The sequence below is a fragment of the Lynx canadensis genome, chromosome D2 (genome assembly GCF_007474595.2).
Source record: "Lynx canadensis isolate LIC74 chromosome D2, mLynCan4.pri.v2, whole genome shotgun sequence".
NCBI classification, from domain to species: domain Eukaryota; kingdom Metazoa; phylum Chordata; class Mammalia; order Carnivora; family Felidae; genus Lynx; species Lynx canadensis.
The window spans coordinates 42341457-42367790 of NC_044313.2; the positions used below are offsets into that span (position 1 = coordinate 42341457).

At 41.0% G+C, this 26334-nt stretch overlaps 2 protein-coding genes across 2 annotated transcripts in view; one reads left to right on the top strand and one right to left on the bottom strand.

The window, feature by feature from the left end:
- SHLD2 (shieldin complex subunit 2) overlaps positions 1-8417 on the bottom strand; it is an 84103-nt gene extending 75686 nt beyond the window's left edge. Inside the window, 1 exon segment of the mRNA XM_030333986.1 lies at positions 8351-8417. The gene's annotated coding sequence lies outside the window, so the exon portion shown is untranslated.
- Positions 8418-8541: 124 nt separating this feature from the next.
- The window catches only part of GLUD1 (glutamate dehydrogenase 1), a 38707-nt gene continuing 20914 nt past the window's right edge, over positions 8542-26334 (top strand). Inside the window, exons 1-3 of the mRNA XM_030333987.1 lie at positions 8542-9220; positions 25454-25534; positions 26049-26104. Of these exons, the coding sequence (XP_030189847.1) occupies positions 8761-9220; positions 25454-25534; positions 26049-26104 (597 nt within the window). The 5' untranslated portion in view covers positions 8542-8760. The remainder of the gene's footprint in view (positions 9221-25453; positions 25535-26048; positions 26105-26334) is intronic.

The window sequence follows — 26334 nt, forward strand, 5'->3', positions numbered from 1 at the left end:
CAGCAAACACTGCTGGTTGCCAACCTCACAATTATTCCTCCTGACACCTCTTTCTTCCTTGCTGGCAGTGCCTATCTGTACCTTAGAAGTTCAAAGTGTCAGAAAGCCCTACTTCTGGCTTCCTTCACAGCAAGGGCATGGCATATAACCCATTCCTAGCTACTGAGGCCCGCCTGAAAGAGCTGAAGCTGGCTGGCAGGCTTTTGGAAAATATTTTCTTTTTCATGTTTATTTATTTTTGAGAGAGAGTACATGAGCAGGAGAGGGGCAGAAAGAGAGAGAAGGACAGAGGATCCAAAGAGGGTTCTGTGCTGGCAGCACAGAGCCAGATGCAGGACTTGAACTCATGAATCATGAGATTATGACCTGAGCCAGACGCTCAACTGACAGAGCCACCCAGGCACCCCTGGAAAAGATGTTTTTTTTTTTTAATGTTTGTTTTGAGAGAGAGAGAGAGAGAGAGAGAGAGAGAGAGAGAGAGAGGAGGAAGGAGCAGAGAGAGAGGGAGACACAGAATTGTAAGCAGGCTCCAGTATCTGAGATGTCAGCACAGAGCCTGATGCGGGACTCAAACCCACCAACTGTGGGATCATGACCTGAGCTGAAGTCAGATGCTCAACTGACTGAGCCACCCAGGTGCCCCAAGATTTTCTGTTACCAACAAAGAAATATGTATGGGAGGAAACTGCTGTTCCTACATAGCATAGTGCTATGCTCTACATAGCACTTAGTTGTTAATTTGATGTGACCCCTGGAACTGATGTAGCAAACTTACAACCATGAAGAAAGAGACCACCAACTTGCTGAATGTAACACAGAAAAGCTCTTGGTTCCCTGATAGAATCACTGAGCCCTATACCAATAACCTACGGGAATAGCCTTGCCCCCAGGCTTCTTGTTAGATTATAGTTATCTCATTTAGTTTGCAGCTTCAGTCTAAGGCACTTTTATTTGGATAATGTCCCAACTAATACAGCTAGCAAATATCTTGTTCACTTCAAGGCCAGGAAGTTAGGCCACTGCTACTTAGCTGACCCCAACCATTACCAGTGTCTCTTCCTGGATCCATACTGCCTCATTCATGTTTTTCTTTTCTACCTTTCAATAAGAGCAGACTCAGTGCCATTACACTCATAGCTATGCTTCACAATAAAGTCTGTTTCTTCCGTAACTCTTCCATGATAGTCAATGAGAAGGTACTTTTTGCTTCTCTGACCTGCTTTTCAGTTATGTCTGCTTTTAACAGCATCACAGACATGTCTCAATTTTTAGTAAAAATTTTTACACTTTTTCTTTTTTCCTTACTATTCTAACTCCAATCCCATACTAAGATCACAAGTGATCTAAAATTTCCAAAATGGAAATGCAAAACCTAGAATAAAGATTTGCTTTTATAATGGGTCATCTACATAGATCAATAAATAGAGCTGAGGGGTGAGGCACCCTTTTAACATACAAGGGAAACAAAAGATCTCAATTTAAAAACAAAGAAAAGACAGAGACATAATGAATTACGTACAGGTGAGTTCAGAATCCCTTCTTAGTACAGTTAATTTTTAAGAGACCTATTTGTTTCTTGCATACTATGCTTAAAGAGATAAAATTCCTACAATGAGTTTTTATGTTTACCCACAACATGGAAAGAGCTCTTAAGCAAGAGTTGATAAAAACCTTTGTTGAATATTATTCACCTTAACCAAACTAGACAAGTAGATATAAGTGACATTTAATTTATTAGGAAAAAAGTTTTTTTAAGAGGAAAAAAGACTACAAACTCAGATCCTTTTCTTGGATTTTGTTTACTGTTTTTTGCTTACTAAAAAAACATGCTCACTAAAGGGGAAAAATGAAAATGACAAACTTTTCTGAAAATCAATTAGAAACACAAAAGCAAGTATCAGAAAAAATTTTCCTGAAAATTATAGCACAATGGCTTGAAAAACAATCCATGATGCACCCAAATTACCAATATTGGAAAAAAAAAAAAAAAACAGAATTAGAGAATACTAATTTTCAACCAAATTGATGCTTAAGCCAAACTGTTATTATGATCAAACTGCTTTCACCCAGAGTGTATGCTACCCTATATTCTCAAATCATTGTCTCATTTACCTTCAGGCCTTTGCATTTGGTGTTCCCATAACACAAGGTTCTCTTCTCTCCTCACACTCAACTGGCTGATTAATGAAGTACTAATAAGCACTTGTGTAAAACCTCTTGAAATATAGGGCGCCTGGCTGGATCAGTCACTAGAGTATGCAACCCTTGATTTCACGGTCATGAGTTCAAGCTCCATGCTGGGCATAGAGCTTACTTTAAAATAAAGTAAAAATAAAAATAAAATAAAATAAAATAAGGTACAGTAAAGTAAAATAAAATAAAATAGGAGTGCCTGAGTGGCTCAGTTGGTTAAGTGTCTGACTCCAGATTTCAGCTCAGGTCATGATCTCAGTTCATGAGCCCACATTGGGCTCTGCACTGACAGTGTGGAAACTGCTTGGGATTCTCTCTCTCCCTCTCTCTTTGCCCCTCCTACACATGCAGTGCACTCCCTACCCCTCAAAATAAATAAACATTTAAAAAATAAAATAAAATGTTGTCACAAAATAATCTTAAAAAAAACTATTAAAATTAGGAAGATAGTGACCTAATAAAAGAAACATCAAATTCTTTAGTTCCTTGTTTAGAAGCTCTCATTTAAACTTTTTTTTTAAGTTGTATTTATTTATTTTGAGAGAGAGAGAGAGAGAGAGAGAGAGCAAGTAGGGGAGAGGCAGAGAGAGAGGGAGAGAGAGAGAGAATCCCAAGCAGGCTACTCACCACCAGCACAGAGCCCAATGCACGGCTTGAACTCACGAACTGTGAGATCATGACCTGAGCCGAATCAAGAGTCAGACGTTTAACTGACTCTAGGCACCCCTAGAAACTCTTGTTTAAAAAATCAAATATTTGACTTGTCTACTTATGTCAAATGAGAAGTGGACAACTTCATAGGAAAACAAAATTCTGATGGCTATTAAATTCTTCCTAAGTTCAAAATCACTGCTCATACTTAGGAAGATAAAGTCATCCTGAGAGAAAAAAGTCTGAAAACAGATGTTCTATGTAATAGGTTATTCATGGTTGCACTGCTGTGACTTCAAGGTACATGCCCATCAATGAGAGACTAGCAAAAATAACTATGGCATATACATACAACGAAATACTGGGCAGTAAAAGAAAAATGCCCATCAAAGAGAGACTAGCAAAAACAACTATGGCATGTACATACAATGAAATACTGGGTAGTAAAAGAAAAATAAGCAGCAATTAGGCAGTGAAATAAAATACATCTATTGGAAAAGAAGTAAAACTATCACCCTTCACAGATGAGCTTGTAAGTAGAAAATCCTAAGAAATCCACTAAAGTAACTAATCATAAGTAATAAATGAACTCAGTAAGGTGAAAGCATAAAAGATCAATATACAATAATCGGGGCACCTGGGTGGTTCAGTCAGTTATGTGTCCAACTCTTGGTTTCAGCTTAGGTCACAATCTCACAGTTGTTGAGATTGATCCCAGTGTTGGGCTCTGCACTGACAGTGCTGGAGATTCTCTCTCTCTCTCTCTCTCTCTCTCTCTCTCTCTCTCTCTCCCTCTCTCTCTCAAAGTAAATAAATAAGCTTTAAAAATAAAAATATATAATAATCAATTATATTTCTATAACGTGAAGTGAACAACCTGAAAATGAAGAAAACAATTTGAGTTACAATAGCATCTAAAAGAATAAAAGGCTTAGTGATACACTTAACAAAGGAAGTACAGAACTTCTACTCTGAAAAGACAAAACACTGCTGAGAGTAATTTTCAAAGACCTAAGCAAATGAAAAAACATCTCATGTTCATGAAGCCCAGATGGGATATTGTTAAAATGGTACAACTCCCAGGGCGCCTGGGTGGCTCAGTCAGTTAAGCGTCCGACTTCAGCTCAGGTCATGATCTCACGGTCCGTGAGTTTGAGCCCCACGTCAGGCTCTGTGCTGACAGCTCAGAGCCTGGAGCCTGCTTCAGATTCTGTGTCTCCCTCTCTCTCTGACCCTCCCCCATTCATGCTCTGTCTCTCTCTGTCTCAAAAATAAATAAACATTAAAAACAATTTTTTTTTTAAAAAATGGTACAACTCCCCAAACAGATCTACAGATTCAACACAATCTCAATCAAAATTCCAGCTGGAGTCTGTGCAGAAACTGATCACTTGATCCTAAAATTCATATGAAAATTCAAGGCACCCAGAAGAATCAATCTTGAAAAAGAACAAAGTGAGAGGACTCATGCTTCCCAATTTCAAAATTTACTACAAAGCTACAGTAATCAAGATAGTGTGGTACTAGTGTAAAAAAAGACATATGGGCAAGTAAAAATGAACTGAAGAGTCCAGAAATAAATCCTCACATTTAGGTCAATTAATTTTTGATAGAGTGTGCAGACAATTAAATGGGGGAAAGAAACAACCTTTTGAACAAATGGATATCCACCAACAGAAGAATGAAATTGGATTCCTTCCTCATTCCATGTACAAAAATCAACTCAAAGTCCATTTTGAGACCAAAATGTAAAAGAACTAAATGTAAAAAGACCTAATGTAAAAGCTAACACTATAAAACTCTTACAAGAAAACATAGGTGTAAATCTTCATGACCTCCAATTAGACAATGACTTCTTAGACATGACACCAAAAGCACAAGCAATAAAAGATAACATTTATAAATTGAACATCATCAAAGTTAAAAATGTTTGTGCTTCAAAGGACACCACCAAAGATGTGGCAAGGCAACAACAGAACAGTAGCAAACGCCTCCGAATCAGGCATCTTATAAAGGATTTGTATCTAGAATATATAAAGAACTGTTACAACTCAACAATAAAAAAGACAAATAATCCAGTTAAAAAATATGAAAAGGAGGAAGGCCTGGTGGCTGTCGGTTAAGTAACCAGGTCTACTCAGGTCATGACATGAGTTCAAGCCCCACCTCGGGCTCTGCACTGACAGCTGTGAGCCTGTTGGGGATTCTCTCTCCCTCTCTGCCTCTCCCTGGCTCTCTCAGGCATGAGTGCTCGGCCTCACTCTCCCTCTCTGTCTCTCTCAAAACAAATAAACTTAAAAAAAAAAATAGGAAAAGGAAATGAACAGACATTTCTCCAAGAAAAGATATGCAAATGACCAATGAGCAGGTGAAAAGATGTTCAACATCATTACCCATCAAGGAATTGCAAATCAAAACCAAAATGAGCTACCACTTAACACCAGATAGTAACAAGTGTTGCGGAGGATGCAGAGAAATTGAAACCCTAATATACAGCTAGTAAGAAAGAAAATGGTGCAGCTGCTGTGGAAAACAGCTTGGCAGTTTCTCAAGGTTAAGAAAGCTTTTTTTCCCCCAAAGGTTAACAGCAATTCCACTTCTAGGTATATACCCAAGAGTTCAGAAAACCTATGTCCAAACAAAAACTTGTACAAGAATGTTCATAAGAGCATGATTCACAATAGCTAAAATGTCCATGATGAATGGATTTAAAAATGTGATACAGTAACACAATACATACTATTTAGCCATAAATATGAAATGCTGATACATGCTACAACATAGATGAATCTTTAAAACACTGTTCTAAGTGAAAGAAGCCAATCACAGAGGGCCACATATTGTATCATTCTGTTTAAATGAAATGTCAAGAAGAGACAAAGAGAGACACGGTAGAAAGTATGCATTTTTTCAAATCATTTTTTTAAAGATTATGTTGTTCATTTATTTATATGCTATATCTTTCTAAATCCTAAAACTCTTCTTCTGAAATATTTTTAAAAGCACTTTCAAACACAAAAGCATGCAATGATCAAAGAGAAATAACCTGCAATTTTAAAACAGCTAAGGAAAACTCATAAATGTCAAAGGCAGAACATGGATTTGTCTTTGTTGAAGGTTATCAAGTGACCAAAATTCCCTTCAAGTTAAATTCTGGCCTCCTTTTGAAATGGAAATTACTAATAATAAAACTTTAATTTACAAAATAACGGCATATTTTATAAAGGCAATCATCAATGTAATATATGGAATTGTTCAATCACTATATCGTACACCTAAAACAAATAAAATACTGTGTGTTAACTATACTGGAATTTTAAATAAAATAAAATAAGAAAAAATCATCAATGTAAAGCTGAAACTTACTAGGCTTTATATCACAGTAGTTTAAATGCAACAAATACTTAAACTATTTGTTGGACAGTAGCAATAGAATAACTTTGGAGTCGAATACACAGGTTTGATTCCCAGGCTGCTATTTACCTGCAAGGTGACCATCAACAATGTATTTGGCCTCTCTGAGCCTCAGTTCCCCCTTCTGTTAAATCAGGAATTACAATACCTACTTTAGTTTAAATTTTTTTTTCAACGTTTATTTATTTTTTTGGGACAGAGAGAGACAGAGCATGAACGGGGGAGGGGCAGAGAGAGAGGGAGACACAGAATCAGAAACAGGCTCCAGGCTCTGAGCCATCAGCCCAGAGCCTGACGCGGGGCTCGAACTCACGGACCGCGAGATCATGACCTGGCTGAAGTCAGCCGCTTAACCGACTACGCCACCCAGGCACCCCAACAATACCTACTTTAGTTTAAAGAGAAATACTCCCAACTACTTACTAAATGGGGGAAAGGAAAGTAGTGTTTGGAAAATATCACTCTTTTACCTATACCATTTGAATTTTCTGTATGATTTGAATTTTTTTTACAACTTATAATTTTAAAACACAATGGAAAATTTAAAAATGAAAGCATCCACTTTATAGGGTACTTATGGAACCATTTTGTAAGATATTTATACATAGGAGGCTCTCAAACATAATTTCCTCACTACTTCCATAGCCTTTCCAACTTTTGAATTCAGGTGAATACAACTTGGAAGAAGTTAAACATTTATTTTTCAGAAGGCTATGGCTATCAAGAAAGAGATAAACAGGGTAATAAAACTAAGCTTTCAAACCACTTTCCTCAAAACATACCAAAGAATTTAATCTGAAGAGAAAAAAATGTCCACATATTTACTGATGTTAATCACTTTATTCTAAAATTTTAGGATTTGGGGTTTGGTTTTCATGGCGGTTTTTTGCAATGTAAAATGATAATACCATCAAGTGAAAAGGAAATCTGGTACCTTGATTTTTTTTTTTTTTTTTTTTTTTTTTTTTACCAACAAGACAAATTCAGGATTCAGTTCAGAGAGTATTTTTCACTGAAAAACAACATACAAATATAAATAATGATACATTTATCTAGCAAACAAGATAAAGTATCAGCTGCATCTTCTTTGAGAGCACACTGAGATAGATGAATATAATCTAACGATCTAGGTTGTTGCTTTATACTTTGTGGTATATTGTAAGAATTAAGGACATTCTTTTCCATATTCTAATAGATGCATAAAGTGAATGTCAGGAAGTTGTTTTGCAGATCAAAAAGGTGCCATTTCAAACCACCAAAGTACACTGGAGCCACTAAAGTTGGTACTGTGGCCTTTGTTTGGTAGCTTTTCAGAAGACTGAGTCATAGGACTTACATGCGTCTTACCTACCCATAGGAGCCTATAACTTTAGCATGGCTCATCACATATGTGTAAGTACAAAATTAACCCTCATGTAGCTTAAAGTTTACAAATCCTATTCTGAACCCCTTAACACATATATTACTGAGAACTTCCTGGAGTATTATCATTCCATTTCTATAGTGCCTTTTTGTTTTTAAACTATTTCAAGAACATACTTTTGAAAAGGGGAAACACGGTCAGTAAATGTTACAAAGATACAATGATTCACATAACTTGACATTAATGAATGGCTGCCATGGAGCAAAATTAAAAACTTAGTTTTTTGACTAAGGCCAGTGGGTAAGGGATTCCCCAGCTCCCAGGCTTTTTCCTTTCCTGAAAGCCACCTCAAAAATCCTACTCCGGATGACATTAAGTCCTTCGCAGCCCCCGCAGTCAGAGCCAAGCCCACAGCCCGGCTTTCAACCGCCGCTCCCGGGTCGCGGAGCCCAGCCCCGCAGGAACACCAGAGGGCAGGCCAGAGAGTGCAGGGCGGCCACCCGGCCTGAGGGAGTGCGGGCGGAAAGGAGGGACACCCGTGACTCACCAGGCCCAGCCCGCCGCCAGACCGCACGCCTCCACACACCCCACCCCTCCCCCCGGCGCGGCCCAGCCTGTCAGCGCCCCCCAGAGGCAGACAGGCCCCTTCCTGGGGCAGGCCCCCTCCCGGAACGTGCCCACTCCCCACGAAGACCCGCTCCCCTGGACGCGGTGGGGGCGCGCACTGACCTGAGACACCGCCTCCCTGCAGATCCGGCAGCCGGTGGGTCCCTCGCCCCGCCCCCAGGCCGGCGCGAGCATGCGCACTGGGCCCGCCCGCGCGCCTGCGCGCCCCCGAGCGCCCCTGCAAGGCACGCGCCGCCGCCTGGGAGGCCGGGCGAGGCCGCAGCAGAGGCGGAGGCCCGGCTCCCTGGGCGGCGCGCACCTCCCGCCCCCCGCCCTGCCGTTCACTGGCGACTTGGGCCCGCGGCCCCCAAAGTCCGTCCTCCCCGTTAGGCGGCGGGCGCCGGAGGGGAGGGGACAGCCCAGGGGGCAGGAAGCTGCAGCTTAAAAGGGCAGCTCGCGCCGGGCCCTTCCTCCCTCCCTTCGTCCCCGGGCCTCCGAGAGCGCCTCTGCTCCGCGGCCTCCGCCCCGCCGCCATGTACCGCTGCCTGGGCGAAGCGCTGCTGCTGTCCCGCGCCGGGCCCGCCGCCCTGGGCTCCGCGGCGGCCGACTCGGTCGCGCTGCTAGGCCGGGCCCGCGGGCAGCCCGCCGCCGCCGCCGCCGCCGCAGCCCCGCAGCCGGGGCTCGCGCCGACCGCCCGGCGACACTACAGCGAGGCGGCGGCCGACCGCGAGGACGACCCCAACTTCTTCAAGATGGTGGAGGGCTTCTTCGACCGCGGCGCCAGCATCGTGGAGGACAAGCTGGTGGAGGACCTCAAGACCCGGGAGAGCGAGGAGCAGAAGCGGAACCGGGTGCGCGGCATCCTGCGGATCATCAAGCCCTGCAACCATGTGCTGAGCTTGTCCTTCCCCATCCGACGCGACGACGGCTCCTGGGAGGTCATCGAAGGCTACCGAGCCCAGCACAGCCAGCACCGCACGCCCTGCAAGGGAGGTGAGCGCCGGCCGATCCCCTCGCGCCCTTCCCCGCCGCCCTGCCTGGCCGGGGATCTGGCCCCCTCCCACGCTCCCCCCCCCCCGCCGCCCCCTGCAGCAGGCGTGTCAGTCTCGCGCGGGTGGTGGGTTTTCCTCCCGAAATCCGCCACGTAGTGGTCCTGTCTTCCTCCCCCGTGAGCCATCATCCCGGGTTCCTGAAAGTGTGAACACTGCTGAATAGATGCTGCACCGCTCTCCTTTTGATCTTAGTGTAGGTGACACCCAGGGTGGATCCTGACGAAATGCACTTCTAGAAATGGGAATGACCGGCCCATCTGATTGTGCTCTGCAAGTTTTTGTGAGCATCTATGACTCACCGAACGAAAACTATGAGATAGTTATTTCCAGCTCTTTTTTCCCCCACTCATTTTTACATCAGTGGCAAATGATACAGGAACTTACAAAGTGAATTGTCTTGTGGATTTGAAATCCAGACAGTTTTACTAACCAAACGATTTTACTAATTACACCATTGGCTTTTTAAGTTGTTTTTCTACCCTGACAGCCTCAGTTTTGCGCGCGCGCGTGCACACACACACACACACACACACACACAAAGTAATACAGGAGCAACGTAACATCTCCGACAAATAAACACCGGGCGCCCTGACAGTAAATCTTAAAGGGTGTAGAATGCAGGACAGCCCGCCAGCCAATGGAATGAAATAGCCCTGGGGGTGTGGACTGGTCCTGGCTAGCACCAGATTTGAGCTTGGGTAAAAGATAAAGTACTGAAGGAAAGGAGTTGAATCGGTTACAATTTGATAGTCACCAAGTTATCCCGTAGTTTAAATTTTCGAATATGTGTAGATTTGGCCTCTGCAGTCAGATTGCTTCCTTTGGGCCAATAAAAACTTTCAAACATTTCTCCTCAATACATCTTTAAAGATGTATAAATGTAACCTTAAAAAAAAAAAAAAAAGGTAAAACCACTTCTTTTCTATTAAAAAAAAATGATGTTTAATAAAGGCCCCAAGGAGGTGAAGTCTTGCTTGAGGTTGCTTGGCTAATAACCACAGAGAGGATGTTGGGCTGGACCCTTTGTCTCCATAAGCCTGTCACAGTGTTTTATTACACTAGCTGACTTGTAATGATAATTTTTAGAAATCTCTCTACTAGAAGAATTTGAACTCTGCTGGCATTCCCAGCCTGGGAACAAAGGTTGCCTGAAACTGTTTAATGATTTACTTGTTAAATTTGCATTGGCCCCACCCTCTTCTAGGACATACCTTTAGAGCTTAATTATCCTCTAGCTCTGTTTCCTCTTCTCAAACTAATGTTTGAACCACTTTGACCTCTAATTTCCCTTTGCAGCTCCAAAATTACATAAAAGGTACACAGTCAGTCTCCTACATCACCTTCCTTCTTCCTACCACTCCCTTATTCTCTAAACCAAGAATACAAGTTTAGACTCCCAAGAAAAGCAAACAAGGATGACGGAGGAAGAGAGGTTAGCAAATACTAAACTGCAATGTGTCTTTCAAATGGACGTCTAGTTAATATTACTATCCTGCTGGCAGTATTTTCCAGTCCCTTAAAAGATACACAAATAAACCATTATGTAAATTTCCGGCAGGATCTAATTTAGTTTCCCTGAAGTTCTTTACATTCCTGTTCTTTATATGCCAAGCCCTCTCCTATCTTTATAAATCACAACTCCACAAACCCACTGAAGCAGCTAAAATTACCATAGTTTGTCAGTCCTTATCCTCTTGTTTCCACGGCAGTTTCGTACCAAATTATTGAACCTAGCAACAAATCACATCAGCCCTCTTGAGACACTGTTATTGTAGCACTTGCTTGCACTGGAAGTGTAAGATACAGTTCTCTCTTCAGTTTATCCCATTTACCAGAAGGCATATACTAAAAGCACTATTAACTCCCAGCATATAAACATGGAGAAACCTATTTGCAACTAATGATTAATAACAGGCATTGAAAGATAACAGGACGTGTAAGAAAATTGGCCACTATAAAGTGATAAATATTATCTTAAGGAATTTGAAAGACATCATGGAGATGAGATTGGGAGGATTATATAGCCCTGAAAGCCCTTAAAAATATTTTAGTGTGCTTAACATAATGAACAGTGTGCTAAATAGGTGATCATCAAAATTTGAACATGCTTTCCTTTCGTAACACTCCAGGATCTTTCTCCCCATTGCCACCTTCATCTCATTGCAGAGAATACATATTCTAAGAGCACTTTATTTTTGGTAGTTTTTGTCTCCAATTAAACGTGAAAGCTTTATTTTGTTTTGCTTTGCTTGTAAGAAAGTTGTTGACCTCCTTGGTTGTATTGTGGTCTTAGAAATACAGAATACGTTAGGTGATTGAAATTTTTAAGGATGCTTCGAATAATCCCTGTGACTTCAGTAAATCTTTCCCTTTTAAGCATACTTTAACACACTCGCTCTCACCTCAACTGCCTTCTCTACCATAGTTCTTCTCAAAAACAAACAAAAACCCAAAAAAGCCTTGTCTGCTCCTCTTCATGCTTTTCATAACCCTCAGTTTTCTGCATCTAATCTTTCCTGGACCTTCTACCTGAGTTTTCAGAAATAAAATTTTCAAGGTTGAAAGTAACAATCTAATTATAATCTGTGTAAGGGAAACAGGTGGTTTTCAGACCTGGGGTGGCTGATGTGTACTTTCTTCCAAGTAAATATTTAATAATACATTTTAGTTTTTTTGCTTCTTTTCCCACAAAGCATATTTAACTGAAACCATCAGATTGGTACCTATTAAGGATTTGCAAAAGAGTATGCTATAGGCTTTGAAGAGAAGTTTTAAGAGCAGTCTTAATATTTTCAGCAAAGATGAATAGTGTGGGAATTTCTGCTTTGAGAAGACTTTTTCAAAGTTTCTTACATGTTTGAAAACATTATCAGTGATTGTTCCTGTTATCTTTCTCAGAATAAATTCTGTATATTTTTGGCCATGCTTCTGCCCATGTACCTTTTTAGAAAGGAAGTTTATCATTTAAAAGTCAGTTTTGAGGGAGAAGTACAGATTGGTAACAGCAATTCATTGATATAGGAGCAATTTAGCTTTCTCTCCCAACTTGTCCTCCCCCACCTCTTTTCGTCATATTAAAACTATTAAGCCAAAATTCTGTTACTGGTTTTTCCTTCTATCGTAGAACTTTCTAAAGTTATCATTATTGAAATGAAGTTGATTGACTGTAAATGGAATGCCCTGATATACTGACCCTGAATCTTTTGTTTAACTGTAAATATCAGTATCAAAAAAAAAAAAGTATAAACTGTGTTAACCCATTGACTTGTTTTTTAAGAGCCAAAATGCAAAAAAAAAAAAAAAAAGAAAGAAAAGAAAACAGTGGGAGGTAGACATGCTTTGTTCTTGTCTCTGGGGGACTGGATGCAGGGGTGGAGGGCAGGGGAGGCAACAGGATTGGAGTCTGTGTAGTATTAGTCCACTCGTCCTCTGGAATATAATTGTCTGATGATGATGGTACTTTGGGGCAACACTACAGAAAGTACTTTTACTGTTTTAAAAGGACACATCCTCTGTCTTCACTGAAAAAAAAAAAAACGTTTCTGACTTATTTCTGCTGGGTTGAATTGACAACCATCAAAACTTGGGTAACTTTGTTTTTTTGTTTTTATTTTTTTACAATTTTTCTAATGTACATTTATTTTTGAGAGCAAGAGACAGAGTGCGAACAGGGGAGGGGCAGAGAGAGAGAGAGAGAGACACAGAATCCGAAGCAGGCTCCAGGCTCCGAGCTGTCAGCACAGAGCCCAGTGTGGGGCTCAGACCTTCAAACCGTGAGATCATGGCCTGAGCCGAGGTTGGATGCTTAACCTACTGAGCCACCCAGGCACCCCAAAGCTTGGTTAACTTTGAATAGATTCTCACAGTTTCTAACATTCTCAGAGTGTGACTGTGTGTCTGCATCTACTTCCACAAGATAAAATGTAGCCTTTGTAGATAGATTAAATTTAGGATTTAATGCATTCTGAAAATTCATTTAAAAGACAAGTAATTGTATGGGGTGCCTAGGTGGCTCAGTTGGCAAGGTGTCCGACTTCGGCTCAAGTGACTTTGGCTCAGGTCGTGCTTTCATGGCTCATGGGTTCAAGCCTCGTGTCAGGCTGTGTGCTGACAGTTCAGAGCCTGGAGCCTGCTTCAGATTCTGTGTCTCCCTCTCTCTCTCTGCCCCTACCCCTCTCGCATGCACGCATTCTCTCTCCCACTCTCAAAAATGAATAAACGTTTTAAAAAAAAATTTTTTTTAAGGTAATTGTAATGTGTTCTTCTCCCTAGCCCTCATCCCTAAGGTTTTTGTTGGTGGTGCCACTGCTGTTGTTTTTAATACTTTTTAATTAAATCCAGAACTGTTTTGCCATGATAAAGGCCTTTTAATGTCATGGAAGCCAAATAGCTCAAAGCCTCTAAACCGCTCCCCTCTCACAAATATACTAGAGAACGAAGAGATCGCCATTCAGTCTTGCTGTCATTTGGTGTGAATCCACGTAGCTGGTTTGCTTTGGCATTCAGAACCCCATACGCAGGAACACAGACGCTGCCCACTGCCCACTCATTATGCAGAGTACACATTGCAGGAATTGGGGCATCAAAAATTGGAGGACAAGCACCAGTATGTTAAACCCCAATAAAACTTGCAGTGTTTAAATTTTAAGCATAAGAAATAAGAATTAAACATGAACTTTCTGGCTTATAGGGGAAAGAAATTGGCCTTACAACTATTGATGATAATTTAGATTGCTTAGGAAAATTGTTTTCGTCCAGTGATGTTAAAGGTGCTGAGGATTCTGCCAGGAACCAATAAAGACTAAACTATCAGCTTGTGGATGCTAAAAAATTCTGTTGTGGGGTTCTTTTCTGTTTATTTTGCATAATAATTAGATTTTTCATAATACAAAAAAAACTTTTTAACCTCTAATATCACTTAGTGAAGAGCATCAATTCATAAATGGCCCATGATGACTCCACCCAACAAACTCCTGTTAAAATACATGTATGTCTTTCAAATATTCATATAGTGATAACAGTTGTAAAATGACAAGTAAAACAGCTCTACCCCCAGTTCTTCCCCAGGAAATAACCGTCAACAACTTTAAATCCAAAGCCATTATCTAAAACTGACCTAGCTATTCTGAGGAACCAGTGTTTTTTCCCCTTTGCAGAAATTGATACAGATTGCAGTACTCACTATCAAGACTGAAGCATCAATGTAGGAAATACTACTGATAAAGGCAGGAAAGGTTTTGCAAAGGGCAAAAAGACAGCCTGGAAAAGGGCTGCTTCGAGACCTTCTAAGTTTCCTTTCACAAGGTAACAACACTTGGGAGATCCTGCCTCCACAAAGGTCAACTGGAAAGCAAGGGATAACCTAACATCTAACATTTATTGCGTTCTCCGTGTATACCAGGCATTTTGCTAAGAGCTTTTCATGCATCATCGCTTTTATCCCTCATAACAACCTCATGAGATACACTGTTGGCCCTGATTTTCAAATGCAAATACCAAGGCTGAAAAGTGGAGGACTCCTGGTAAGGTTACACACCTAGTTACCTAGTGGAGTTGGGCCCTGTTAAGAGTCCCGTCCTCTGACTCCAGCACCCACTTTCTTAATAATTATTTTCTGGGGGCTTTCATGTAAAAAATTATACATTGTATCATAAGCAGTGATTGAGAACCATGCCATGTCATCCACACAATAATTCCCAACACTGGGGCTCATTTGAAATGTGTTAAAGGTTATTAGAAGGCCTGCCTTCTTCCTAGAAAAAACAAGTATATGCCAACAAGTGTGCATATAGAACTCACTCGTATATGATATCTTTATGGGCCCACTTATTCCAGTTACTTAGGCAATGGAAGAACATTTTAGAGTTTTCCACTGAAAGAGGTTTGAAGAGCTCTGGTGTTGAACAGTGGCTCATTTCTCTGCCAAAGTGTATGACATGTATCTTTAAGGGTTTTCAGTGGACTCATTTTAACATGGCTTGCTTCTGAGTGTCTCTTCCTTAAAAACGAAGAAGTTATAGTTTGTAATGAATTGCTATTTCTTCCGGTTATTTATTCTTGGAGAAAGTCTGTCAGACCTTTTAACTTTTCTGAATTGCTTCTTGGCTAGAGGAAAATGTGAAAGATGACACAAATGGAAATTATAAAGATTGTCAGTAATATGACTCCTTTTGCCCACGTATCGTTATCATAAATATGTGAACACAGGCCTTCAAAACATTTTGTACATTTGAGCCTTAGTAGGATTTAGGACTCTTTTTTTTTTTTTTTTTTTTTAATCCCTTTTAGCAAGAGAGAAACAGCAAGGGAATAGTCAAGGGTGATAGTACCCCCATTGGAGGTTTACTGAATAAGCTATATGAGCTATAGACTATATTCCAAATAAATCAGTTTTTCCATTATGTGTTCATTTTCTCTGCAGGCAAGAGCTTTAAACTTTATGCTTGATTAAGGAACATTCCTTAGCTCATGGGGATTTCTGATAGTTAACCTGTTCATTACAGGTCTTTTAATTGCCTACTCTGTGTCAGGTACCCTGCTCTTTGCTAAGGGAACTATTCACAAGAAAGCTTTAAAAAAGAAGAAAACAAAGCTGATTTTTTTTTCTTAAAATGTTTTTAATTGATTTCCTCAAAATAGAGCAGAATCCCAAATCCCTTCTGATATCTATATCATTCTTCTTTTGCTTTTAGTTCAGTATTCTATTTCTACATTTTCCTTTCCCAGGAACAGTCAATAAATGACACAGTTGAAAACACTAAACAATGCATTGCTACAATAGGAGTTCAAAGGAGATACCAGGGAGAGACAGTCTTGATCTGCAGGTAGGGAAGGCTGGATAGGAGTTGGATGGGGGAAAAGGTCATTTAAATTTTTTTTTTTTTTTTACATTTATTTACTTTTGAGAGACAGCAAGTGAGACAGAACACAAGTGGGGGAGGGGCGGAGAGAGAAGGAGACACAGAATCTGAAGCAGGCTCCAAGCTCCGACCAAGTGTTCAGCCCAGAGCCCAACTCGGGGCTCAAACTCGCAAACCTTGAGATCATGACCTGAGCCGAAGTCAGTCACTTAACTGACTGAGCCACCCAGGCGCCCTGAAAGGTCATTTTAGATAAAGAGAAATAAAGGCGGTGACTGATTCAGCCCAGACAAGATGCAGGACTGTGTGTGATGGAGTCATAGGGACAGACTGTGTGTTTATAAATAGTGGAAAATGAGGTTTTATGACATAATATTTATTTGGTCTCTGCTCCCAATTCCTGACATAGAGCTCTTAAAATCTTTGTAATTTCCTGAGTGATGGGGGTGCTTGGAGCCTCCTTTGTCCTAATATTTGGTCTTGGACTCCAGTTCCTGATACAGAGCTCCTAAATCCCTTGGAATTTCCTGGGTGATAGGAGCATCTTTTGTTCTAATGAGGCACTTCTTGCTGGCTTCCTGGATAGCTTCAGGATGGCAGCTGGTGACTAGAAAGACTAAACCATGATTAGTAGCCTAGAACCTTCAGCCCCATCCCCCGCCCTCCATGGAAAGGAAAAGAGTTGGACATTGAGTTAACACCCATCATGCCTCTGTGAGGAAGCCTTCATAAAAATCCGTAAACCACTAGGTTCTGAGAGCTTTCCTGATACCTCCATGTGTCAGGAGGACGGTGCATCTGTTACCTAGAGACAGGCTCCTGTGCTCAGGACCCTGATAATAAACCATTAAACATATGTAAAGTGTTTACTTGAGTTCTGTGAGCCATGATAGCAAATTATTAAACCTGAGGAGAGGGTGTGAGAGCGTCCAGCCAAGTTGGACAAAAGTATGGGTACTGTGGGCACCCAATGCTTGAGATTAAAATGAAGGCCAGTCTTGTGGAACTAAGCCCTTAATCTGTGGGGTCTGTGCTAACTCCAGGTAGTCAGTGTCAAAACTGAATTAAATTGTGTATGACAACCAGTTAGTGTCCACAGAGAATTAGAGAGCTGGTTGTTGGTATGGAAAACCCGCACATACAGTGTCAGACGTATGCGAGCAGAAACAGCTTTTTCCCTTTATGCTTGTTGGGTGCATAATGGTAAATCCAGGAGAGCTAGGCTGCAGAGGAGCTGAGGATGAGGTGATAAGTAATAGCAGAAGAAATGAAAAGCAAAGGGCAGCTAAAAACATTTTGAAGGAAGGACAGTATTCCCCAACAGGTAGGATGTATCAATGAAGGAGAGAAAAGTCAAAGATAACTCAAGTTTCTAGCCTGAGGCACTGTTAGGAAGAAAAGGTGATATTATTATTAGGAAAGAAGACTGGATTTTGAAAATAAAGGAGATTTGGTGTAAAATGATCCTTAGCAAAACTTGGAAATACAGGCATATATATTTTCCCGATCTTACTCTTGCAAAATATAGTCGCTCTACCTGTAGTGCCCATCTATCCCTTATCTCCTTTCTCCCTTTAATTCTCTTCTTCCTCTTCAGAACCATCTCAAATATCACCTAGACTTGTAAATAATTTATATGAAACTGGATATCTGTAATTTCAATACTTTACCCTTTGAACCTTTTTATAACAGGTTATCGTTATGTTTTACTAAATGTCCGGTTTTATATTCACCACTTTTACTAGCATCATTTCCAAGACCGGTTTGGTAGGAAGGTGTGGCTAAGTTTACTGCTATTCTCCCAATAAGTCGATGAAAAAAATGAACAAGATCCCCCTCTTAATGTGTAATCCTTCCTCCATCCATTGGGCAGTAAGTTCAATACTTAGGCACACAACAGAACTCTGTGTCCTATAAATAATATGTACTTAAATGCAGGCAAATTATTTGGAAGGATCTATATATACCCACTTCAATCACCAAGAATAGTCCCCCATAAGAGAAGACTGGGATTACATAGTGGTATGTAATGGGAGGTCAGGGGAGACTTCCAATTTTTTGTTTTTAAGTTTTGATGAACGCATACACATATGTGTTGTATAATTTTTTAATGTTAATGAAAAGAAGAAGTGAAATGTCCTTTTCATTTCTCCAACATCAGCTATACATATGCTTCCCAGAACTTATTATGAAGTTTGTCTCTTTAAGTGTTTGGTTCCTTGCCTTCCTACATAGACATGGACACTGTCAAAAGCAGTTAAAGGCTATGATATTCCTTTGTTCCTATGTGGCCTGCTTCTTGCACTGCCAACTGAATTTTTATCTGAGACTTCCCATGTTTTCCGAGGTCATTACATGCTGGAGGGTCCCAGTTCCCCACTGCCCCTTGCCCTCCTCTCCTCATTTGTAATTATGTTACTCTGTTACACGTTAGGAAATTATATTAGTATTAAGTGAGAAAAGATGTTCTCGTGAGTAAATGGCAAGAGTGCTAGGGCATGCATTTCAAGAGTTCTGAGGTCTTTATGCTTTTCTGTGAGTTCTGTGCTTGTGGTAGAACTCTTGGTTTTCTGAAAAGTGAGAGAATGCAGTTGGAAATTGAATTTGTGATAAATAAATCAAAGACCTCTTAAAAGATCCAGGCTCAAGTAATTTTTAAAACCATTTAAATTGTCATGAATGTGTTTCGTTAATGATTCATCACAGAAAAAAACAATGGTGACTTAGTTGCTAGGAGCTTTTTTGTATGTTTTTGGTTTTGAGTCAGCTCGCAAAAGGAAAAAAATTCAAGCTGCTCAGTTGTGGTTTTCACTGAAATTTTTCAAAGTAAGGAACTGGTGTGGTTTCTTCATCACTATAGCAGCTTTAGCTAATTTTTGCTTTTGATTTTGATTTCTCCTAGAAAAACCTGGTGTAGTAAGGAATATCTTTGGTCATTAAGTCAAAAGGCAGAGAAATGCTTTGTGCTGTGTAGTGTGCAGATGTCTGCATTTTATTAGTGTTCTTTTGAAACATCTGGATACCAGTTAGCTCAAAATAACTATGTGGCAGAGTTAATTACTCTTCAGAATAAGAGGTCTGATTTCAGACTTCTACCACCAACCCTTCCTCCAGCTCTACCAGGTTTGATAAATAATAAACGCTGTCATGGGTGGTGGTCAGTTTCCGCTGGCGAACTGGAAGTACAGGTTACTCTGTGGGCCAGTGAGAATGGGGTCTTGATTTGGGGGTCCTTGTTTCTAAGGACGCCTGCCGTGTGGTCCATACCTGCGTAATCACCCCATTTCCTTTCTAGTTCTGCCAGCTGTGGACTCTGCTTTTCATTGAAGGCATCCACCTCTGTCATGATACCTACTAGTGCTGTCGCTCACAAACCCCATCCGTCTCTTCCCAAACACTAGCAATGCTAGCGGCAACATAGGCTAATGGGTAGTGCTACAGGACTTTAGAATAGAAAAAAACCTAATTGACTCCTTTCCATTTCTGGAATAAAATTCTTGACCCTTTTAGTTTCTGCCCTTGTGCCCCCATCCTATCCCTATCGGCCCTGCTCACTGTTAGCCTTCCCTGCCACCCCACAGAAAAGAAGTAAAGGCTTGCTGTTAAGAAAAGTGAAAACATTCAGACTGCAAATAAGATCCTTCTTGCCTCACTTTGTTTTAAAATATTTTAAGGTTTCTTGGTTTTCTTCTGTGCATGTGTGTTCTTACCTGTCATTTGGCTTTATTGAACGATTTTGTTTTCAAATTCTGTGTTCTTCAAATATGGTAGGTATTCAGAAATGCTACGTTTCCCCCCTCCTTTACAACTTTGCAGTAGTCTGAGGTCTGCCCTAACTCCAGGTAGTCAGTGTCACGTCAAGTATGTCACATCATTTGTCCCTCACATACCCCAGTTGTGCTAATATCTCATAATCCATTGGATTTACAAATATAGTAGAGAGTGGCTTCTTTTTTGTGGTCATACTCTTAGTGTCCATCAGAATGTGGTTAGGAATTTTTAGGTGACCGCATATTTTTAGTAATTATCTTTGGTTTCCAGTCCCATGAGAAGCAAAGCAACTAGCTTTCCCTTAGGTGTAAGCTCCTGTACTGGAGGGAGTTTGTTTCATCTCAAGCATTGTTACAACACAGAGTATTTTACTTACGGCTATCCTTGAAGGGTTTTGGGGGGTTTTTTTGTTTTGTTTTGTTTTGTTTTGTTTTCCAGACTAACAGTTAAGTAACCCTATGCTGGTATGTCTGCCAACTTCCAGAAGTAACAACATTTATGTATCACTGATTAATCAGAAAGTTGAAATGAAACCTATTTTTTCTTTAGCCCAGGCAGTAACCGACCACCTGCATTCCTTTCTGGGTACCTCCCTGCCCCCTCCTTCCTCTGCTCCAGAGCTTCCCCGCCCTGCTAATGCTTCTGCTCCTTTCCTTATTACCCCTCCGTTGCCTCAGTTCACTAGAAGCCTTTCTTGGCTCATAGCCTGCAGAAAATGCTGATGTGAAAGGTAATTTATGTAACTACTTCTCTTCTGTATCTTGCAGTTGAGTTTTCTGACTGGGTGTGGCTCAGAAAGAAAATTTCACTTTACACACAAGAATGCCTGGGTTCCATCCAGTGGAAACATGTTTTTTTGTTATACATACACAGTTTCTGACTCATGGTTCTAGAACTGTTGCAGTAACATAGGCATTTTGTTTACACTGTCTTGTACTAGGAGGGGTCCAGTTTCTAATTAGCATCAGTGTCTAGAATAACAGGATTATAATCAGATTTGTAAATGTTACTGTTTCAGGCTGTGTTTAGTTTCCCACTGAATGTATTAGTTTGAAACACTGGATAAGGGAAAGTAACTTTTCCCTTCCCTTAAGAAAGCAAGAAAAATGGTAGCTACACTTGTGAGCATGCTGTAGTATATAGAATTGTCCAGTCACTATGTGGAACACCTGAAACTAATGGAATATTTTTAAAGAAAGCAAGGGAAATTGGGGGCGCCTGGTGGCTCAGTCAGTTAAGTGTCCGACTTCAGCTCAGGTCATGATCTCTTGGTGGTGGGTTCCAGCCCGCATCAGGCTCTTCGCTGACAGCTCAGAGCCTGGAGCCTGCTTCAGATTCCGTGTCTCCCTCTTTCTCTGCCCCTCCCTTGCTCACGTGTTCTCTCTCTCTCTCTCTCTCTCTCTCTCTCCCCTCCTCCCCCCTTTCTCTCTCTCTCTCTCAAAAATAAACATTTAAAATTTTTTTAAAAAGAAAGGGAAATTAAAATAACTTAATGACTACTTCCACAGACTCTAAAAGAGCAATGAAGAAAGTGCTTTGTGTATGATAGAAATACTAATTCTCAATAGCAGACTGTTATTCTGCCCTCATGAATTTATCTTAAAGTAATGAAATCAAGGTTTATTAAGCTGTTTGTTTAAACTCCTATAAGTTTAGCCTTTTTAAGACATAGATTTCTTTGTTATCTGCCACTGCTTCGTAATACTTACAATAGCAGTGATAATATAGCTGAGATTGAACTATTGACCATGTCAGCTGCTTCACGTGCATTGTCCTGTGCGGTCTTGATGGAACCTGAGAACAGAGGCTGTGCCTCCCCAGGTAAGCAAGTGCAGTCACCACAGTAGTTGCCACTGAGCTGGGCCCACTTGGTCAGGAAGTACCCGGCCCAGATCACTGGCCTAGCACGGCCTTCACTGAGGCATTTGCCACATTGCATAGTAGCATTTTCACTGATTTTAAAAACATATTTTAGTGTTTAATTTTTTTTTTTAACGTTTACTTATTTTTGAGACAGAGAAAGACAGAGCATGAACGGGGGAGGGTCAGAGAGAGAGGGAGACACAGAATCCGAAACAGTCAGCACAGCACCCGACGCGGGGCTCTAACTCACAGACCGCGAAATCATGACCTGAGCCGAAGTCGGATGCTTAACCGACTGAGCCACCCAGATGCCCCAAAACATATTTTAGTGTTTAAGCCAAATTTTTTTCTTATTTTTGAGAGAGAGAGAGGATCTTTAGCAGGCTTCACACTCAGCATGGAGCCCAACTCAGGACTCAGCCTCACAACCGTGAGATCATGACCTGCACTGAAATCAAGAATCGGACCCTTAACTGACTGAGCCACCCCCCAATTTTGCCTTAAAGAAACAAATGTTGGGGCGCCTGCGTGGCTCAGTCGGTTAAGCGGCCGACTTCGGCTCAGGTCATGATCTTGCAGTCCGTGGGTTCGGGCCCCGCATCGGGCTCTGTGCTGACAGCTAACAGCCTGGAGCCTGTTTCAGATTCTGTGTCTCCCTCTCTCTGACCCTCCCCTGCTCATGCTCTGTCTCTCCCTGTCTCAAAAATAAAATAAAAACGTTAAAAAAAAAATTTAAAGAAACAAATGTTTAGTTGTAATATTACTTACAATTTTTTTTTTTTCTGGAGTACTTTTTAGGACCTGGTGCTTTTGCCTCTTACTGCTTTATAGTCCTTTTGTAATACATGCAGTGTATTGTGAATTGTTTAGAACTTATAGGCCTGTCAGAATTTTTAGAGACTACGGTTTTTCTGTCTTAATACCTTAAGTTTTAAGAGTCAAGAAATATTCATATATTTATTCATCCTGTATTTGCATGCCTAATACACGCATGCCATTTTCTATGTTAGGGACCAGGAATTGAAGCATTGAACAAAATACAGTCTCCTCATGGTGATAACTTCCCACATGGGGAAGCCAAGACAGTCAACAAATCTATAATATAAAGTCAGTGGTAAAACATTAACGTAGAGGGGGCTAGAGAGTGGGAATGAGAAAGGTCCTGTTTTAAAGCAGGTGGTCAGGGAAGGCCTCTTGGAATGAAGAAAGTTTTAATAGAGGCCTGAACAAAATAGGGAAGCAAGCTCTAAAGCAACAGGTAGCTGCTCTATCTTTAAAAAGACTCTCCCTTCTTGGGGCACCTGGGTGCCTCCTTTGGTTGAGCATCTTCAGCTCGGGTCACAATTTCACGGTTCATGAGTTCAAGCCCCATGTTGGGCTTTGCGCTGACAGTGCACAGCCTGCTTCAGATTCTCTGCCTCCCTCTCTGCTCCTCCCCTGCTCTCTCTCTCTCTCAAAACTAAATAAGCATTAAAAAAATTGTCCTTCCTTATTCTAAAATTTCATTAACAAGTAAATTTGTTCCAAGAGCTCCCTTTTCTAAATATAATCATTTTATTTTTCTAATAGGCTAAAGAAATATGTTCAGCTTTAGAATTTGCTCTTTATGATCTATGTACCACAGATAAAATTCTCTTAAGTCATATCATTGGCGTTTAGCTTTGTGCAGTGGCAGTATCATAGCCAGTGAGATTTATCCAAGGTGCAGTTATTGCTAATTGGAAAAGATATCATTTGTGTTTAGATAGATGTTTGCAGAAATATACAAGAAGCCATCTTTTAAAAATGACGGGGACTGGGGTGCCTGGGTGGCTCAGTCGGTTGAGCGTCCGACTTCGGCTCAGGTCATGATCTCGCGGTCCGTGAGTTCGAGCCCCGCGTCAGGCTCTGTGCTGACTGCCCAGAGCCTGGAGCCTGTTTCAGATTCTGTGTCTCCCTCTCTCTCTGACCCTCCCCCGTTCATGCTCTGTCTCTCTCTGTCTCAAAAATAAATAAACATTAAAAAAAAAAATTAGGGGCGCCTGGGTGGCGCAGTCGGTTAGACGTCCGACTTCAGCCAGGTCACGATCTCGCGGTCCGTGAGTTCGAGCCCCGCGTCGGGCTCTGGGCTGATGGCTCAGAGCCTGGAGCCTGCTTCCGATTCTGTGTCTCCCTCTCTCTCTGCCCCTCCCCCGTTCATGCTCTGTATCTCTCTGTCCCAAAAATAAATAAACGTTGAAAAAAAAAAATTTTTTTTAAAAATAAAAATAAAAAAAATAAAAAAAATTAAAAAAAATTTAAAAAAAAAAATGACGGGGACAGGGGGCTTGCTTGGGTGGCTCAGTCAGTTAAGCATCTGACTTCGGCTCAGGTCATGATCTCGTGGTTTATGAGTTCCAGCCCCACATTGGGTTCTCTGCTGTCAGCACAGAGCCTATTTGAGATCGTCTGTCCTCTTCTCTCTCTCTCTCTCTCTCTCTCTGTCCCTCCCCCGCTCACGCATGCTGCTATCTCCCTCTCAAAAATAAGCGTTAAAAAAAATAAAAATGACTAGGGAAGTTTTCTCCAACCACCAGTTTATGAGATATTGTATATTGCTATCTGAAAAACTTTTGTTCCCAAAATTCTTTAAGAGATGTCCCTGAGGACCCCCATTACTGTAACTCAGTGGAAGTTGTACCCAGCGTCATTCAAGAATCCTTCATCGCTCACAAACACACATTGTGCCAGGGAGCGCCAGGTAGCATGCAGACATTAACCTCACCCTGGCCTTCTTCCTTTGGGTTAAGAAACAATGAACTGCAGAGGACAAGGGGTGGCCTAACCCTGAAAAACTTGGGAGGGTGAGTGACCAGGACCCACAAAACCAAAGTAGTGGACATACTTTCCACGTCCACTCTACCAAACACCTAACACTACCAAGTACAGGCGCATTGAGACACAGTTGTCTGTCGCTTGGCCTCCTGCCATCCTTGCAGAAAGGATAGAGGGAATTGCTCATCTCCAAGAAAAAGAAATGACTTGTCAGCTTCTCGTCTCTTGGTTGACAGGCTGACAGTGAATGAAGGGAGGAAGAGACTGGGACATCTGGGTGTACTCGTTTGAAGCCAGAACTTCTATTTAGACATCTAATATTAGGTTGAAACAATCTGTTGACTATCCATTTGCTCATATTTGTATGCTATCAGAAAGCAAAATTTTTGAGTTCCTTGCTACCAAATCACCTAAGTCAAAACATGAAAGAAAAATTTTAAAGCCTTCCCGGAGTTAATTGCCTTCCTAAAAGTGTAACGTTCATTTGAAGGTGGTTTTTGTCTTGTGGAATCATAGTTACTGGTGTTTCCCACTGGGCTGTCAGTCCCCAGAGGACAGGACTGTGCCCCATTCACCTCTTAATCCCCAGGAACCCTGCTCCATGGTCTCATCCTGAGCTTGTACCAGAACACAGAAACTGCACTCCAACACCAGTCTTTCGCTCATAACTGTCCAAATACTTAAATTCAGTGCTCATTCTGTAGCTCTTGCTAGGTGACTCCTTATATTTCCCTGGACTTTGTATCATAAGCTTCTTTAAGTGTTCTTGGAAATAACCAAGGTATTGGAATGCAAAAAGTGTGGACAGTTCAATTTCTAGCACTTTTTTTTTTTTAACCTGCCAGAAGGGTGTTCTAAATGCATCCCCTTCTTTCTCACCCCCTCAGGTATCCGTTACAGCACTGATGTGAGTGTAGATGAAGTGAAAGCCCTGGCTTCTCTGATGACCTACAAGTGTGCTGTGGTTGGTAAGTGATCTCCTTTGTTGCCACCTAATGGCGCTTGGGGAAATATGTTTACATACAGGGTTACTGTTAGGATGTTATTCAAGGTGCACAGTTTAATGCCCACACCATTTTTCAATTAGCCTTAATTAAGAGTTAGTCTTTTCTTTTTTTTTAATGGAGGAGTTGTTATAGGAATCAATTGGATTTTCTTGAAGTGTAGATCTTTTTTTTAAATCCCTTTCTGTACACTGTAAATAAGACCAAATCATAGTAGAAGGGAAATAAATGTTTTTTTTCTTTTAGAATTAGGAAAGCACACTGATTATGCATCATAACTTGCCTAGCCTTATCATTTCTGTTCCTCTAGAGTTTTAGTTAAAGTACAACATTTTAGAAGAGATTGATGTGGGTTTATTTCTTGAATTTTTTGAAACTAAAGCTTAAAGTGTCATATTTATACATTGCATAGTGCTTTCTGCATCTTTAAGTTTTTTATCCTTTGTATGGAATAACAACTTGCAGCCTTCTCTTCCAGATGTGCCATTTGGGGGTGCCAAGGCTGGTGTTAAGATCAATCCCAAGAACTATACTGTAAGTAACAAAATGACATTTGTGCACATGATACACTGATGGGGGACTTGTAATTACTGGGCTTCTGTGTGTCCCCCATATCAGTGAGATTAATGGCCCCTATTGCTTTTTAAAGGAATGGAAAAACAAGTAAAGAATTAACACATTGAGTGTTGTGCCATATAAGGGTCACCTGGCTTAACATCAATGATCAATGTCCTTTTTTCATTTTCTCACTTGGGTAGAAGGTA